This window comes from Balearica regulorum, chromosome 26 (genome assembly GCF_011004875.1).
Source record: "Balearica regulorum gibbericeps isolate bBalReg1 chromosome 26, bBalReg1.pri, whole genome shotgun sequence".
In the NCBI taxonomy this organism is placed as follows: Eukaryota; Metazoa; Chordata; class Aves; order Gruiformes; family Gruidae; genus Balearica; species Balearica regulorum.
In genome coordinates, this window is record NC_046209.1 from 3,259,810 (window position 1) to 3,276,296 (window position 16,487).

At 40.7% G+C, this 16,487-nt stretch overlaps 1 protein-coding gene across 4 annotated transcripts in view; it reads left to right on the forward strand.

Moving 5' to 3' along the window:
- Positions 1 to 16,487, forward strand: part of KDM4B (lysine demethylase 4B) — a 90,904-nt gene that overhangs the window by 36,725 nt on the left and 37,692 nt on the right. For all 4 annotated transcript variants that reach the window (XM_075776775.1, XM_075776776.1, XM_075776777.1 and 1 more), the window contains exons 7-8: positions 2,429 to 2,532; positions 6,839 to 6,976. In XM_075776775.1, the coding sequence (XP_075632890.1) occupies positions 2,429 to 2,532; positions 6,839 to 6,976 (242 nt within the window). The remainder of the gene's footprint in view (positions 1 to 2,428; positions 2,533 to 6,838; positions 6,977 to 16,487) is intronic.

Here is a 16,487-nt window from a genome sequence, read left to right on the forward strand (position 1 = left end):
AAAGAAGCAGCAGGGCTAGCTTGTGCTGTGATAAACTCCCTCTCACTAGGCTGGCTGTAAATTTTTGGCCTTGCAAAGCGCCAGCCTCAGCTGCCTGCGACTATACTTTGTGTCTGAGTTCTTGCCTGACTACCTGCCAAGGTCGTCCGGTAAAGCGACCACACGCCCCCAGCACGAGCAGCAAGCGCAGACTCCGGCGTCCTGTCCTTGGCATTTCTGCTGCTTTCCAGTGGGTAACGCTGGAAGCGTCAGGGAACGTGTATGACTGCAGAAGTATATCTATTTTAATTTATTGTGTTTGGGTTTTGTTGCTATTTTTGATCACTTGCAAATGTTCTATGCGCTGCCCAGCTAAAAAAAGCTCCTGTCCCAAAATAATTAACCCAAAATCTATGTGTTTCATCTTCAGTGAGGCATACTTTAATGATTTAAATCTGTTGTTGAAGTTAGTCCAGCAGAATCAGGCAGGAAAATCTGGAAGACTGTATTCTGATGCCAAATAAAGAAGTTCTGATACTGTTTTTTCAGAAAAGTAGGCAAATTCATAGTAATGACATTTCTTGCTGACAGTCTGACATTTTATTGACTGTCTCATACCCGAATAAAAAAAGAGGAGAGTGTTGAAGGGAGCGATTGCTTGTGTAGGATAAATGTGGAATAAATGAGTATAAATGTCCTAGAGCATGGTAGTATTGTTTTCCTGTGCACTGAGAGCCATGATCCCTAAATGCAAATAATACTGAAAATGGCTGCTCAGAAACGTTGCGTTTCAAAGCTGCAGTTCAGTTTAGTCATTTGCCAGGTTTTATAAAAGTTACTTTTTTATCTATTAAAAAGTCAATAAATCCAGATGACCTGTGTTCTGTAGAATCCGCAATACCACACCAAAATCTGACGTAAATAATGCTAAGTATCTTGCCGTTTGTAACTTAATTTTACTGGTGATCAATTTCTGAGGCGCATCAATGGTTGGCAGTGTATAAAACCAGAAGCAAATTATCAATAATTTTGTCTTTATTTTAGTTTTCTGTTGCTGAGTACTTTTTGGAAGTTGGGCTGGGTAATGTTTGGAAACTACAGTGAAACGGTATTTCTTCTTGGGCGTTCTCCCTGTCCTTTGCATCGGTGGCCTATACTATGAAGAAGTTTACTATAGAGAAATGAGTGTGCAATTAATATGGAAAATGAATAGCCGAGCTGTAAATGGGCTCACTGGGAGAGCTGTGGAGCCCATGGAGAGAATGTTAATGTGTTGCCATGTTATTGGTGCTAATCACTTAAAATGTGCTTCTTTATTAGTAGCTTTAATGAGAGCCACTTAAACTGTGCATTAAAAAGAGGAACTGCAGAGAGGGACGACAGACTGGGTAGCAGACAGTCATAATTTTAATTGAAATGCTTTTAGTACAAAAATATAAGAAAACCTGGAATCCAGTATTCCTTTTCACTTTCTGAAACCCCTTCCATTATGTCTCATCAATTAGTTTTGTTTCCAGAGCTTGGGTTATTTATTTTCCTAAATGGTGATGTTTTTTTAATCCCTATAAACACATAATTTGTTATTGAATCACCCACTTGGAGTGAGATGCATGGTCTTGAAGAAAATGATTTTACATTGGTTTAGCTGATATTTCTGGGAGCGAAGTGCTGACATCAAGGGATTTGTTCAGTTTTTACCACAATTTTAGTATTTTTAATTGTTTGTGATTTGTTTTAATAGCTCGGCATGGATCTTGTGGCTGTGGTAGAACCTCACACTTCATAGTGCTGAGATGCTGAGTCAGATCACCAGTGAATGAGTGTCCCTCCTTCCACTGCCTCCTGAGGGATATGTTTTATTTCCTTTCTTTCTTTTGACTGAATATTAACATCTACATGCCTTTCACACCCCCCTTCTGTTAGGGGGTGATATGTAGGGCAGATTGATCTGGAATCTTACAAGTTGCATTACTTTCCCAGGAATAATATAGCTGCCCATCAGAGAAGGTGTACGAAGGACGTAGCAGTGTTTGGAGTAGATGGTGCATGCTTGTCGCTTTTTCCTTGTCCAGATTCAGAAAAAGAGTGGCTCAGGGTTTAGTGTACTAGCCAAAACCTGGGACAGCTGGGTTCTGTGTCTTAATTTCCTAGGGTTTTACTGAGACTTTGACCAAGTTGCTTATTCCCATAGAAGTCTTCGATGTTAACTCTCAACTTGAATGGAATTTAGACTTACGTGCCTCAACATGCAAGTTTTTGTCAGAACATTTCTATGGTATTTTGAATATTGAGGGATGTGCTAATTGCTGACATCTTCAGTTGTATGCCTATTGTTTTGATCTCTGTAAAGTATTGAGGCAGGTTTTCATTTTGTCAGCTTGTCTCTGCTTAAATAATGACTGGATAGAATATTCCTGTAATGACACTCCTCTCTTTAATGTCTCCACAGGATTTTTTCCAGGAAGCTCTCAGGGATGTGATGCTTTCCTCCGTCACAAGATGACCCTCATTTCACCCTCAATCTTGAAGAAGTATGGCATCCCTTTTGACCGGGTATGTGCAAAGGCTGTGTTGAAGACACTGGCGAGTTGTAGAGTGCACAAAGCACAGCACCCCTCTTTTAAGGAAGCAGTTCATTGCAAACCACTGGGGAGCCATTTGCTTAATTTCTAAATGCATTATTATGCTAAATGTATCCTATCGGTTTAAACCAGGTGGCTGCCTGTAAATGAGGATTTGTGGTTTGGCCAAGACACTTTCTATGAAGTGCTTCTCGTCATAACAGCTTTCCCTAGAACTAACTTTGTCAATTAGGGAGCCTCTCCAGGAAGAGAGGGGCAAACTGTAATACAGATGCTGTGGCTTATCAGTAGGCACCATAGCTCATTGGTGATTCTTGAAGACAGACGCTTTTTCTCCTGGATCCACTATGAACCAAAAACTGGAGTTAGATGTGCTGGTTCTCCGTTGTGTAAGCGTTCTACGCTAAGATCCATGAATCTCTTAAATCCTCTTATTTGAAATGAGGGGTCATGTTTATTTGGTATGATTGTTTTAATATGCTTATTCTTAAAGTCTTCTGGCAAGAAGTAAATCTCCTCAGCCAAGCACGCTTACCATGGATTTAGTATCTGTGCGGAATGAGTCAAACAACTACTGCTGTGTGTTACTGGCACACAGAGCCTGTCCCCTGCCAGGATGGCCAAGGACAGCCTTTCGATGTGGGGAAAGGAATTGAATTAGAGGTACCGGGACTCATAACTCCAGTGAGAAGTGTCAAAGAATGCTTGATTCAAAGTGGTTTCATCCTTCCCCATCCCCTCTGCATCATCAGCTGTAGAAATATTTTATGGCCATCCTTTTCTAAGTAAGAACTCTCAAATTCTGATCTTTTTTTTTTTTTAAGTGTGGTTTTGCTAGAGTTAGTCCACCTGAGACAAAGTATAGGACTGATTTGATGAGCCTGGTGATTCTTTGAGATGGAAGTAAAAGATCTTGGCTCTTTTATAGCATAAAAACTATGAATTCATTCAATTTACTGCTCCAGAGACTTTCATTTTTCCTAGTGGAAGGCTATGATGAATGAAATTTGAAGTGTGATCATCTGGCTTGTCAGATGAGTTTGCTGTCAGTGCAGAGGAGACTTGCACAAAGCAATGTGGTGCTTATGGTTCAACATCAGTGGCTAGACTTGGCCTGGTTTGCACATGATGGTTGATATTAAATTGCTCATAGAGAGCAACAAACCATTTTTCTTGTAATTCTATCTGTGGAAACTAATTCCCAAGTGTGAAATCACAGGTACCTGCTACACATGGTTGAAAATAATAATGAAACTATCTGAATGTGGGATCTAAATTTTTTGATAAAGATTTTCACTTTACAAATTTCAGGAAAGTGGTTATGTGGATTGGAATATGGGAGGCATCTCAGTTTAATGCATAGATGCCCCTCTGAGAAACGACTTCTGATAGAGGATAAAAGACATTCTCTATCCATACCATATTCAGAAAAGACTATGAAATCTGTAGCTCGTGCAAGCTCCTGAAAAATCTGTCTGACCGTATCTTTATTTATTGACCTAAACTGTAAAGTTTAAGGATCTCTTCTTACGGTTCTTTCTGCTTCAGTATCAGTTGAGTGCTGTGTCTTGCTGCTACTCGCGATGTGTTCCTTACAATGCTGTTTTAACCAGAAGCCCTAAGTGGTGCAATAATTGGCTGAACAAAGCCTAAAAAGCATGTGCTACTTTTCTAAAAAAGAAACTGAAAATAATCCTTTAAAAAGTACCTGTTGGTGCACACTAGCCATTCTAAGTGAAGTGTGACGTGCGGTTGTCCTGCAGAATGGAGGACAATAGGAAATGGGAATTAATTTCTGCCATTCCATTCAAGTAGCGTGTTGGGGCAGTGCTCTTGGGTCTGCCAGGGCCAGAAAGTGAAGGAAATTCTTGCAGGACTTTAAATGTTTCAACATTGTAGGTAGGCCTGTTTTTCTCCAGAATAATACATTGTTGTGTGTTTGCTTTTCCACCTATCTGAGGAAAGCAGTATTGACTAGGAATTACATACTAAGGGATTTCTGATCAATAACCAAGCCAGAGAAGCAAAGGAGTTTGTCAAAAGGTAGTAGAGGAAAACTTTCCTTCCACACTTACCCCGAGTTGGCTTTACTGAGCTGTATGGTGATAGGGATGGGATACAAAGTGGTTTACATGCAGGAGTTTCTAATTTATTGCTTGGTAAGAAGTCTTTGGCTGCTTAGCTAGGCTTCCCGCTATGAATATTTTGATTTGTGACATGAAGGGTTTTTGCAGATTGATGTCTGGTGTCTCCTCCATACTGAATATATGTGGAAATCTTAATGCTAAGGATCTCATTTTTGTCTCCCTATTTTTTACCAAAAAATAGGAGAGACCATCATACACATAGAGGACAATATTACTGTCAAAACCAAACTTTCTTTTTTAAAGGAAGGGGGATTATTAACATGTTACTTAAGTACAATTCCTAATCCTGGTTTACAGAATGTGTGTGTGGGAAGCGTGTTTTTTATGATAGCTTCTCTCTTCTCTATGGCACTCACTGAAAGGATGTTTTTAAATGTAAAAAGGAGGAGGAGATCTCTTTAGTCTGAGCAGCCTATATCTGAATACCTCCTGTCCTGAAATAGTAGCTTTTGAAGGAGGATCACTATTATTCAAAGAGAGTGAAAATGTGCCATTTTTCTTTAGAACCAGAGATAGGATCCCTTCATCTAAATTCTTGGCAGATTTCAATGAAGTGAATAGGCACGCATTTATAAATCTCTATAATGGTATTTACTTCTGGAAAAAAAGAAACAGATCAATACTAGGGCTTTTTAATAATTAAAAATGTGTATTTCTGTAATCTCCTATTGATTTCTCCATTTATTCTTCAAGAGCTTGCAGAAGTCAGTAAATTTAGGGCTTTCTCCATGAGTGGCAGTTTGCGCTGGCTTTCCTTCAATAGTTATTACTTTTCTGCATGGCCTATCCATCATCTTGAGTGCTTTCTAATTTATTGTAGGGATAATGTTGACAACAGTGGCACGGAGGACATACACTGTGGGCTCAAAATGAAGACACCAGGATGTAGATTTCCTGACAGAAACATAATCTTTCTGTCTTCTGAAGTTAGCAGTCTACCACTCTGCTCTGATTTATGGAGGGGGCTGGTTGGGAGGATGCTCTGTGAAGCTGGGTACAGACCGGACTTCAGCATCCAGAAATACTGCTGAAGCTTCTTGTGTTATCATAGCAGCTTTTATTTTCTCTCTTTTTTTTTTTTCTTAAATTATTCTGCTAATGTTAATAACATTAGCAAGTTTAGGTGTTAGTCCAGCCAAGTGGGTAAATGTTTTAAGTTCTGTCTGTTTACATTTTCTATTTGGACCCATCCTTGTTTTTATAGGTGTGAGTTCTTTGAACTCTCTGTAGGCTGTGAACCGCTGTGTTGTGAGTTAGTGCTGGTGGGAAGGAATCCAAATGGGGTTGGTTGGCGTGTGACTGCTGTGAAAGGTCTGTCAGCACTTCTGGGTTGGAAAGACAGGGAAGGTCACGTTTTGCCTCTTTCCTAGTCTGTAGAAGGGAGGTGCTGTCGCACGCTTGCTAAGTGGGAGGGCTGGGCTGGAAGGATTGCTCCAAGCGTGCTGTATTACTGCCAGTCGCTCTTATAATCGGTGCCACACTCTAACAGTTAAATTCCCTTTTTTCCCCATTGTCTTTTCCACATAAGATTTAAAAAGAGGATTTTTGAGAAGGATGCAAATGGGTTGGCCTCTGAATACAGCTGTAATCTGCAGTTTTTAACCCTTATGTTAATAATGTCCATAATGCTTATTGGCGCATTGATTTTACTCAAGTAGACAAATGGTGGGCTGTAATTTTTTAGGGTGTTTGACTTATCGATGAACAAATGGGAGTAAGACTGATAGTCTTACTATTTCCCCATTTCAGTGGGGAAATAAGTGCAGTGAAAGAACTTCAGTAGGACCTTGCAATGTAGAGTGCACGTTAGGAGGGAAATCCAGTTTTCTTGGCTCCGCTAGCATCGTGGTGGGAGTGTAGATTTGGGGCTAAAGTGTTTTAAATAGTTCAGGTCTTGTGACCCCTTCCATCCATTGTACTGTCTTTTTCTCCTTAATAGAAATACTTCAGTATTTCTGAGGTTAACAAGAAACTGTTCCAGGTTTAGCCAAGAGTTGGCAATGACCGTTCTGCCTACCCTCCAGTTGAGAGAGAGATTTAACCAGTGAATTTGTTTTATAGGTCTCTGTTCTCAAGCTGCTGTGTCAACTGATCTATGGGGTATCTCTTCATTTTATTTTTGTTTTTCAGATCACCCAGGAAGCTGGAGAGTTTATGATTACATTTCCTTACGGTTACCATGCTGGCTTCAATCATGGCTTCAACTGTGCTGAGTCTACCAATTTCGCCACTTTGCGATGGATTGACTATGGAAAAATGGCCACCCAAGTAGGTGTCTGTTGGGACGAAGGTTACTTAAAACCACTAGCTCATGAAATACAAAAGAATGAGAGTGGGAGACTTACCCTTAAGAACAAAATGGAAAGTGCCATTGTTTCAATGATGTGCTCTTTCATTGTGCCATGTTGCTGTTTTATGCCTCTTGATAATTTGTGCAATTTTAAGGGCGCAGTAATGACTTTCTTAAATGCTTGATGTTACGTACACCTTGTGAAGAGGTTGTTTTGAGACTAGTAAATTGGGTACACACTGAAGGGGAAGCAATAAGCTGGAAATTCTTTTAAGCTTTAACAAGACTATGGTAATAACCTTCTGAAAATATCTGAATTTCTCTAATCTATGCACTCAGTTAAGTTTGAAGGTGAGCGTCATGCTGAAATGACTTTGTGCGGCTATTTCTCAGTAGGGTAAATTTCTTGTATGTTTTGTTACTTTTGACAGTTCTGAAGTCGGTGACGGTTTTCAGGACAGCACACATACTGCGTTCTCCAGTTTTTAAGTGTGAAGTATAACTGATCAGCTTAACTGATTCAATAGGATCTGTGAATTTTCAAATTGGGGATCAGTTCCACACAGTCTTTGGGGAGAGGATAAATGATTACGGGCCGGGGGGGGAACATTTGGAAATTGCCTCAGATATTCCTTTCCAGAAAGGCAGACTTAGTTTTCACTCTAGAATAGCATCTTACTTTTCTTCTATGAACTCAACTTGACTCTGTAACTGTTGTAATGTGTCCTAATGCTTTGTTCTGGGCAAAACCAACTCTGTTCAAAATGAACTGCAAGTACATCTGTGTCTCAAATCTGTGGAACAACGTAGTGATGTCCGTTTTTCCTTTACAAAGGTTTATATTCTGAGAGCAGTAAAAGGTAGGTGATTACTGAATGGCATCATTCTCTTCTCAGCTTTGGGATCCTGGGGTCCTTGCCAGCGCCCTTCTTAACCCTCCACTTTCTTGCTGTAATGCCCTGGGCCATTTTTGAGCCAAGCTGAAACTTTCTGCACAGAATTCTGTTCGGTAGCCATCAATGTTGTGTGTTAATCAGCCTGAGTGGCTGCTTCGTGACTAACGTGAGTCGCTCTTTTTGGCTTCTGGAGGCTAGTGCTGTTTCTGGCACTGCAGGCTTCAAGGGATCTTGTAGAATCACCAAAAATCCTCATGCTGTTTCTTCCTATTTTTCATTTTTAATAAGCGAACATCGTTAACCTAACTAGAAAAGGAAGATGGTTGTCACCCCATGGGAGCTTTTTTCCCTGCTTTTTCCCCTCTTTGGTATTCTATCTCCCCCCCTCAGCAACTGCAGGCAGGCAGTCTTTGGCTATCCAATGGCGCAATAATTGGTGTCCGAGAAGCTCATCCCATGGAAAGCAAGCTCAGCCGATCAGGTTCCTGAAAGGTGAAGTGTCTGTCTTGCTTATTTTTTTTCAGTAATATTCAGCCCATAGTTTCAAGGACTCCACTGTTAGCCTACAAATTTAGCATTTGAGCGCTCTCCTTTTCTAAAAGAAACAAATAGATTTTATTATTTCATTTCTGAAACTACAGTGGTGTAAAAGCGTTTTCTGTTAGGCATGCTAGTGGCTGTGCCATGAAATAGAAAAATGAAATACACTGTGAAATATAAAACAAACTCACTGTGCCAGTGGGGTAACACCTCTCAATTGCTACTAATAGCAACTGAGATGATTCTCGTAACAGAAGAATCCTCTGAAAAGTTAGGTATTTGTCCTCTGTCCCCCACGCTGGTGTTTGTAATCTCTTCATATCCCGTCAAGGCTGTCGACCAGACCCTATGACAGTAATCGAGGCTCCAGAGCCGGGTGGAGTGGGAGTCGTACATATGAATTTGTTCTGCAGTTAAAGGGATGGTAAGAAAAACCTAAAACTGTAAGGGACCTCAAATCAGTGTTAAGTGTGTCTTAAACTCAAAAATAGCCAAGCAAACTTGGTTTGTAAATTTTAAAAATCGTGTTTGTCTGCTGTGACCTTGTATACCAGGTTTATGTGTAGCAAATGGTCATGGTATTACACCCCGGAAAATGGGGTTTATCATGGAAATTCTGACAGACCCTTAACTACAGCAATGCCAGCAGGCACCACTCTAATATTAAAAGCAATTTTGGGTTCAGCCATGTGTTCACAAACAAGTGACATTTGGGAAGTGCAGTTTTAGATTGAGCCTCCATGCTTACATTGTTAAGCAGCGTAGCGTGAAATTACTGAACAAGCAGCATAGAGAGCTTTGAGCAAATCTAGGGAGAAAAAGTTGAAGTGCGGAAGGAGACGCCCAATTTATTTCCATTGCACTCAGTGACACTTGTCTGTTCAGCGATTTCCATTTAATATTGCCTAAACCATGCACTGCATACATGTTAATTAACCCTTTGATACCTTACTATCAGGTTCCAGATGAGGTATGAATGCTGTTACACTGTAAGGGCAAAAGGTTTGTTTAAATCTCATTTTAAGTTAAACAGGGACTTAATGAAATATCAGCTGAGTGTGTACACTTGAGCTGCCTGCACATTTGTGGAGAGAGAATTTGCAGACACACACATCCTGGAGTGTGTGATTTTTTGTTAACTACTGCAGGTTTACTAAATTCAAAAATCCAACTATATTGATTTCTGTGCTCTCAGGCACAATTAGATTATCCTTGCCCACATCAGAGCAGGTTTTTTGTTTTTTCTTGTCGTGTCCTCGTTCACAAAATCTTTGGAAACTCTTGCCTGGCTGGCACTCTGCAAGTACATACCCTTACTGCGCTGGAGCCAGTTGGCTGGAAGGCAATTCTTCTCCCTTCCTCAGGTTAGCAATACGGCGACAAGTCCTACCAGTACTCATGAGATTGGCGACAAGATAAGGTTCAAAATTAGGCAGTTGTAGTGTTCGCCTGGACGTTATCCTGGGGATGAAATTTGGATTCTGCTCTACTGAGAACGATACGTGTCAATGGCATAGCGTAGGAGAGAGCTCACATGGGGAGGTAATGGCTCACCTCAGAGAAACGTAGACAGAGCCATGCTAATTGCCTGCCAGATGGATGAAATGTTCTGCTAACCACAGCAGAACCTGCCTAGGCTGCAAAAATACATAATAACCAGACTGAAGTTTAAAGATGGCTCTGTTCTAATTATAGAACAAATATCAGCATTAGGAAAAAGAAAAAAGCAATGGCTGCAGAGTTGTGTAGGAAGCGACTAGTGGGTAAATACGCTTGTATCTGTGAAAACGTGTAGCCAGGATGAACAGATGCTTAAAAATTCAAGTGGAAGTTGGTTTGGTGAATACCCAAGTGAATAAACTAGCTGTCCTGTTTGGCTCAAAGCTTTGAGAACCCAGTGAGAGGTTTTGGAGTCTCTTTTGGAACTGCTTAGGAGAAGTTGATGTGAAGGAATGGGAAGGGTATATGTATAACGATACCTGGGATGTGATGCTGGGTTTCACATCTTTAGATGTGAAAGGTTGTAACCATTGCTGACAAGTAGCCTCTTACTGTAAGAACATGTTGACCAAAACATCTTTATTAACTAAACATAGGGCCAGTACACAGAGATAAATTTGTGTCTTCATCAGTATCAGATGTCTCCGGTATCTGTTTAGCATGTCCCAGGCTCAGGTGGGCGATTTGGGACCTGGTGGCTTTTGGCACACGGGTTACTGCAAATGTTCAGCAGAATTCTTTGCTTTCTGTCTTTAGATTTGCCCTGGTCTTGTTTCAGCTTTTTAGCTACAGCAGGTGCTTGCCGCTTCAGTCCGATTTGCTGATGCTTCTAATAATTGCTTCTCTCTAGCTTCAACGCTGAGTGCTGGTGTGTGACAGACAAAATTCATGTCATCTCTCATGACGTGGATAAATCCTCAGGACTGATTGCTCTCTGTTCTTAGCAAACGTCAGTCTCTTTAGATTCCGAGGAAGGGAATAACACTCTCCTTTACTTCATGTCTTTAATTATATGGTGGTGTACCACTGGGAAATAGATGTTTTGCCTACAGCTGGACATTGTGCCCAGAAGTGTAAGAATTAACAGCTCTTTAACTGTTATCCCATTTATTGTCAATGTAAATGTCTCCATCTGTCCTCGAGGAACCTTGTGTTGCAGCTGACTTCTTTCCAGTCAAGGTGACTTTGAGGCCAACCACAGCTTGCCTTTTCCACCTGATCTGTGTGAAAAGCTGTGGTTGAACAGCGCATCTGTCAGTTAGTTGTCTAGAGGTGGGAGAAGGACCTTCAGTTCATCTTGGGGCTCCCATAGATAATCCTGGTGTGCTGTCACTAGGTCTTTCCAAATACGTGATGGGAATTCATTTCATTGCTCTGTGCTGTGCTGCACGGGGAGATCAAGCTCTGGCAGGGAATGGTTTTTTCAAGATGCAGTCCTGTTTGACTAACAGGAGTATCAATCCGTGCAACTGTGTGCAAAATAAAAAGAGAACCAGAAAAAATGAGTTAAAAGGGTTTTTTGTAGTGTTGGAGATACTGGCACAGTATTTGAGGAGTCAGCTGTAATCTGAATACTCTGCTTTAGACCTTAACATTACTGATTAAACAATACAGTTGAGTAGGGATGAATTTATTTGTATATACTGTAGTTAATGTTTACCTACATGGGCAGGGTCTAGAAAATGAGGGAGAAATGCTTTCTTTTTTACTCCATAGTTGGGAGTTCTTCAGTCATTTGTCTTCCATTAACTCTTTGTCATGTTTTCTGTTTGGTTGTTCATTCCCTGGTGAATGAAAAGCAGGGAATGATCATTTTCATTCCTTTCCATCAGTTTTTGTTTTCCTTTTGCTACATGAGCCTGCAGTTCCTTTCTGCATTACTGTTTTGATTTGCTTTGTTTTTGAAAACTCTTGGATGCAACCATGGACAGACAGAGGGTCTTGATAGCTCTGTATTTGACTAAACAACCCTTCTAAAGGCAAGCGTTTTAGTGAAGTGTCATTCCTGAAGTCAAGGTGGCCTGTAAGTCTCCTGGTATTCAAAAAGACACTTTCAAGTGTACGGTTTTACAAGAAATTCAAGTGTACCTTGTAGGTCAGCTTTTCTATTTCTTTAGCAAACTGACGGATGGAAATAAGTGGATGGGAGGGGAACAATTTCTTCCACATTCCTTTATATTAATAGCAGATGCTCCTGGATGAGAACGTCTGTGTTACTATCAGTTGACATTTTCATACCTTCATTTTATCCCCTGTTTATTCCAGAGATAGTGCTGGAATTATCTATCTCGATACAAAATGGGGTCAAGTTGCCCTTCCTTCCCAAATCCTACATTTTACATTCTGCAATAAGTAGCCGTCATCTCATCCTGCCCAGTGTCCCCATACAGATCTCCGCTCCCATGCAGTTCCATCCTGCTCTGCTGCTTAGTTGTTTCTCTGGGGAGAAGGGGAAAGACAAGCAAGACTCTTCTGTTTGGATTTTACTGATATATAAAGTCATCTTCAAGAGACGTGCCTTTTGGATCTCAGTCTGTGGTCTTTTACATAGCTTACTGCTTTTGAACTCTCTCCTGACATGTTTTTTTTAGTATAATATTGGAATAACATCTCAAATTTACATTTGGAGTATTTGTGACTTAAAGTTGTCTAGCATAAAATGTTTGTTGTAAAATTGAAGCTTACTATTCAGATGTTAGTTTTCTCTTAAAAGATGCACTTACTTTCCAAGGAAATAAAATTAGTGAGGTTTCTGCAGAAACTGTTTGGTAATACTGTAACATTGGTCTCTGAAATAAGAGAAATCAGAATTGTATTTTTGCAGTACTTTGTATGTACGCCTTAGCTAACTAATTAGACCTTTTATGCCTAGATTACTTACAAAAATAAACTATGGAAATTATTTTTCATACTAGACTTTTTTAAGAGATTGAAAAATTGCTCTTGTACAAAATCTTCCACCTTCTTTGTGCTTATTTTTTTGTGTTATTTGTAAAGATCCCTAATACTTTACTCTCCACAAAGCACTGATTCTGTGCAATAAAGAGGAATTTTTACAGTATTTTTCATGCTGAGGTGGAAAGGAGACGGTTTTATTTTTCCGAAACTGTCTTGGAGCTTCATTTTATCAGCTCTCTTCTGAGATCTCCTCCTGAAGTACTGATTGGGAGGTTGCTTGTCTTCACTTTTGTTAACGAAGGAAGAACACTTGCACTTGTCTTAGCAGAAAAAATACGCCCTGAAGGTTTCTGGGATTGCAGTCCTCAGGATGCCCGGCTGCTGCTGGACTTAACGACTGACATCCTTCCGGATGGATGAGTGTTACCGGGGTACCTGGCCTGTCCCTTCTGGGTGTCCTGCCCTTGAGAGGGGGCATCTGAGAGACTAATTTTAAATCCAGAGTGTAATTATAAACCGTTCAGGACTTGATTCATGGCAAATGGGACATTTCTGCCTCGGGGGCAATGATGACTTGGGGCAGCTTGCCTCTCTGCTCAGTGTTTGGTGTAACCCTTAGAGCACCGCACTGGAAGGATCTGTGGGGTTTTTTTAAACAGATTTTTTTTAAACATACTAGGCCTATTTATGCTACTCAGCCTAATTTACTTTAGCTTAATTACTGCAGGGCATAAAGAATGCTGTTCTTGACTTTTGAATGCTGCTTAGTAATGACTTTGCCAGCTCCGGGTGACTCTCCAAGAGCCTGCCGTGGAAACTGCCGGATCTCTGGGATGGAAAGCTGCCCTGAACCCATGGAGCCCTGATGTTGCTGGGTTGACACAGTCTCCCATTTTCTCTCTGCCTCACTAACCCTGTGATTTATGGTGCGGAGGTTGTGGTGTGCTTTGTGGCCTCAGTAAATAGCAATGTGAAGAATGTGTTCCCTGCAGCTTATTCGTTCAGCTTCTTTGTCACACAGGAGTTCCTGATAAAGTCTACCAGCCCCAATCATTCATGTGTCAGAGCAGAGGCTTAAGGGTCATCTGGCTTTGGAGATGCTAGTATGGCAAGGCCATCAAAAATCCCTTTTAAAAGCTGCCATAGCATTGTGCTTTCCTGTGCAGCTGGTGTTGCTCCATTGGAATTGCTTCAAGCGTGGCATGCAGGGGCATAGATGCGAAGAAAGAAGAGCAGTCTTACGTTCCACCTAAGAATAAATAACTAAATAGTGCATTCTGTTCAAGAATTGCAGAAATGGTGATGTTAGAGCTCTGAAAGGCAGTGTAGAAGTGTGAAGTAGCTGTGAATTGACATTAAACTTTCCCATCAGGTACCTTTCCTTTTTGATGTCCTCCACAGAAATTCCTTCAGTGTACTGAAAGGCAACATTTTTTACCCTTCTGCCTCTTTGCTTTGTGCATGAAGAACACTTTAAAAATAAAGCCCGCTCTTTATTATCGTGCAGTGAGAGTAGATAGCTTAATGAACAGCCTCTTGTATTTTTTTTAACTCCATTTTGCTTCATTATTTGTCTTTGCTGATAGCCATGCTTATAATTTTCTTTCAGCTTGGTTCTCTAGTGGCAGTTAGCAGTTTCACGGGTTTTGAGGGGTGTCTCATAGGTGGGTGCTTTCTAATCTTCGTCATCGGGATTCAGGTCTTGCTTCTGCTCTGCACTCGCCTGACTCTCTCCCTGCTTCAAAAGTACGTGCAGGAAGGTCAGAATTACTACAGGAAAGACCCAGAAGCTCTTCGTTTGGTGTGCAGTTTTCAGAGGCGTCTTGATTGCTGTTTCCTTTAGGATTGATATACAGTATCTTGCCTCCTTTATTTATACATCATCCCTCCCTTGATTCTAAGTCGTAGCATTTGGTGTTGCAAAAAATGTATTTTCAGCTTCGTATCCTTTTGAAAAATGTTACTGAAGAATACTCATTATTACCAGGGGAAAGAATTTCATAGTGTGCTCGAAGCAAATCTTGGGTTGTCACTTTAGATACCGACACTTCATATTCTGCCAAACTTAATTATTCATGTTTCTACAAACTGCCTATAGATCTTTGTTGTCATCCATGGGATACAAAATGGTGGATTTTACTACTTCATCTGTTGGTTTACAGGTGCATAATACAGCCCAGTGTTCAGCTTGCTTTTAAAAAGAAATGAATAAAAAGCAGATGATCAAACAGGAGGATAAAAGGAGAACTTCAGTCACTTAGCAAGAATCATCTAGTGTGTCTGTCACTTCGGAGCTGTAGATCTTTGCCAAGCCACGTCAGTTCCTGAGCTGGTCTTCCCCCCCCGCCCCTCCGCTGAGGTTGTTTGTCTTGCAGGAATGAGGGTCGCATCTCTTTGGGATAGATGCAGTAGTCATCGGCATCCTTACGAGTGTAGTCTACAGCATAGTAAAAGATAAAAAAGAATTCTGGCAGGGGCTGAAAAATAGATTTGCAAAAAAAAAAAAAGAAATCTCCTTGTAACATATCAGCAGAAGCCCGATGCCAGTTGGGATGGGTTATTATTTTATTTGCCTAAAATGAAGCATGTCATGTAGCATTTTTATATTATATCTTGGACCAGAATACTCTTAATACAAATGGAGTGGAGCAGGGTAAATTGAACTCCCCAGCTAACACCACTTGCCACTTAGCCACTAAAATCCGCATGGAACATTACGGAAGCGAGTTAAGGAAGCAGGCAAGGAGAAAGCGTGCCCTGCAGCCAGGGACCAAGGGGAGTCCTTGGAAATCTTTGCCTAATTGTTTTGTTTATGAAGCTTTGTAGAGGATTTCCAGTGGATTTCCTAATGAACTGGTTTGTTGTTGAGACTTAGGGCAATGTTGGTAATTACGCTAGAAACAGGGGGTCAAGACTCATCTTCTTTCCCACAAGCTTTCAACTAGCAGCCATTAAACACACAAAGTATGCGTTTTAGGTTTTTCTCCTTCTTCTCAGAGTTTAACTCCTCATTTACTTGCAGAATACCTGCCACTCATCTTCAGGCACCTTTGTCACTTTTTGAAACCTTGGCTATTTGTGAGAGCAAGTACAGGGGCTGAGTGGAAGGAAAATCAAACTGGAGCCCAAACAAGTTTATTCTGTCGTATTGGATGAGTATTAACTAGATCTCAAGTAACACGTCTGTAATCCAGTAACAAATTGGATAGCTGTTTAAGAGTATTATACTGGGAGGACTTTATGTTTCTCCCAAAAGCTGAAACTTTATACCTTGTCCTGGAAATTTATGGAGAGAGGTTTAGGAGTGTTGTCTGCATTAGCAATATGTGTTCCTGTAATATACTGCAGGAATTTCTCAGCTGTCTTTTGAACGTAACCATCTTTCTTTCTCAGTAATTTGCTTTGAGGCTTCATTGTTATGAAAAAGCAAATAGTAAAGCTTTAAGCAAAGATTTTGGTCTGGGATTTAATGATGGCCTAATAGTTGAAAGAACCTCAACTTTGAGCCTATTGGGTTTTCTTATATTTAAATTTCCATTACGGCAAAGTGGGAGGCTAGCCAAGTCTTAAATAACTGTGCAGTGGCCCCTGATTTCATCTAAACGGGAGGGGTTTTCCGTGAGAACCAGAGGTGCCAATTTAAATCCATCATTTT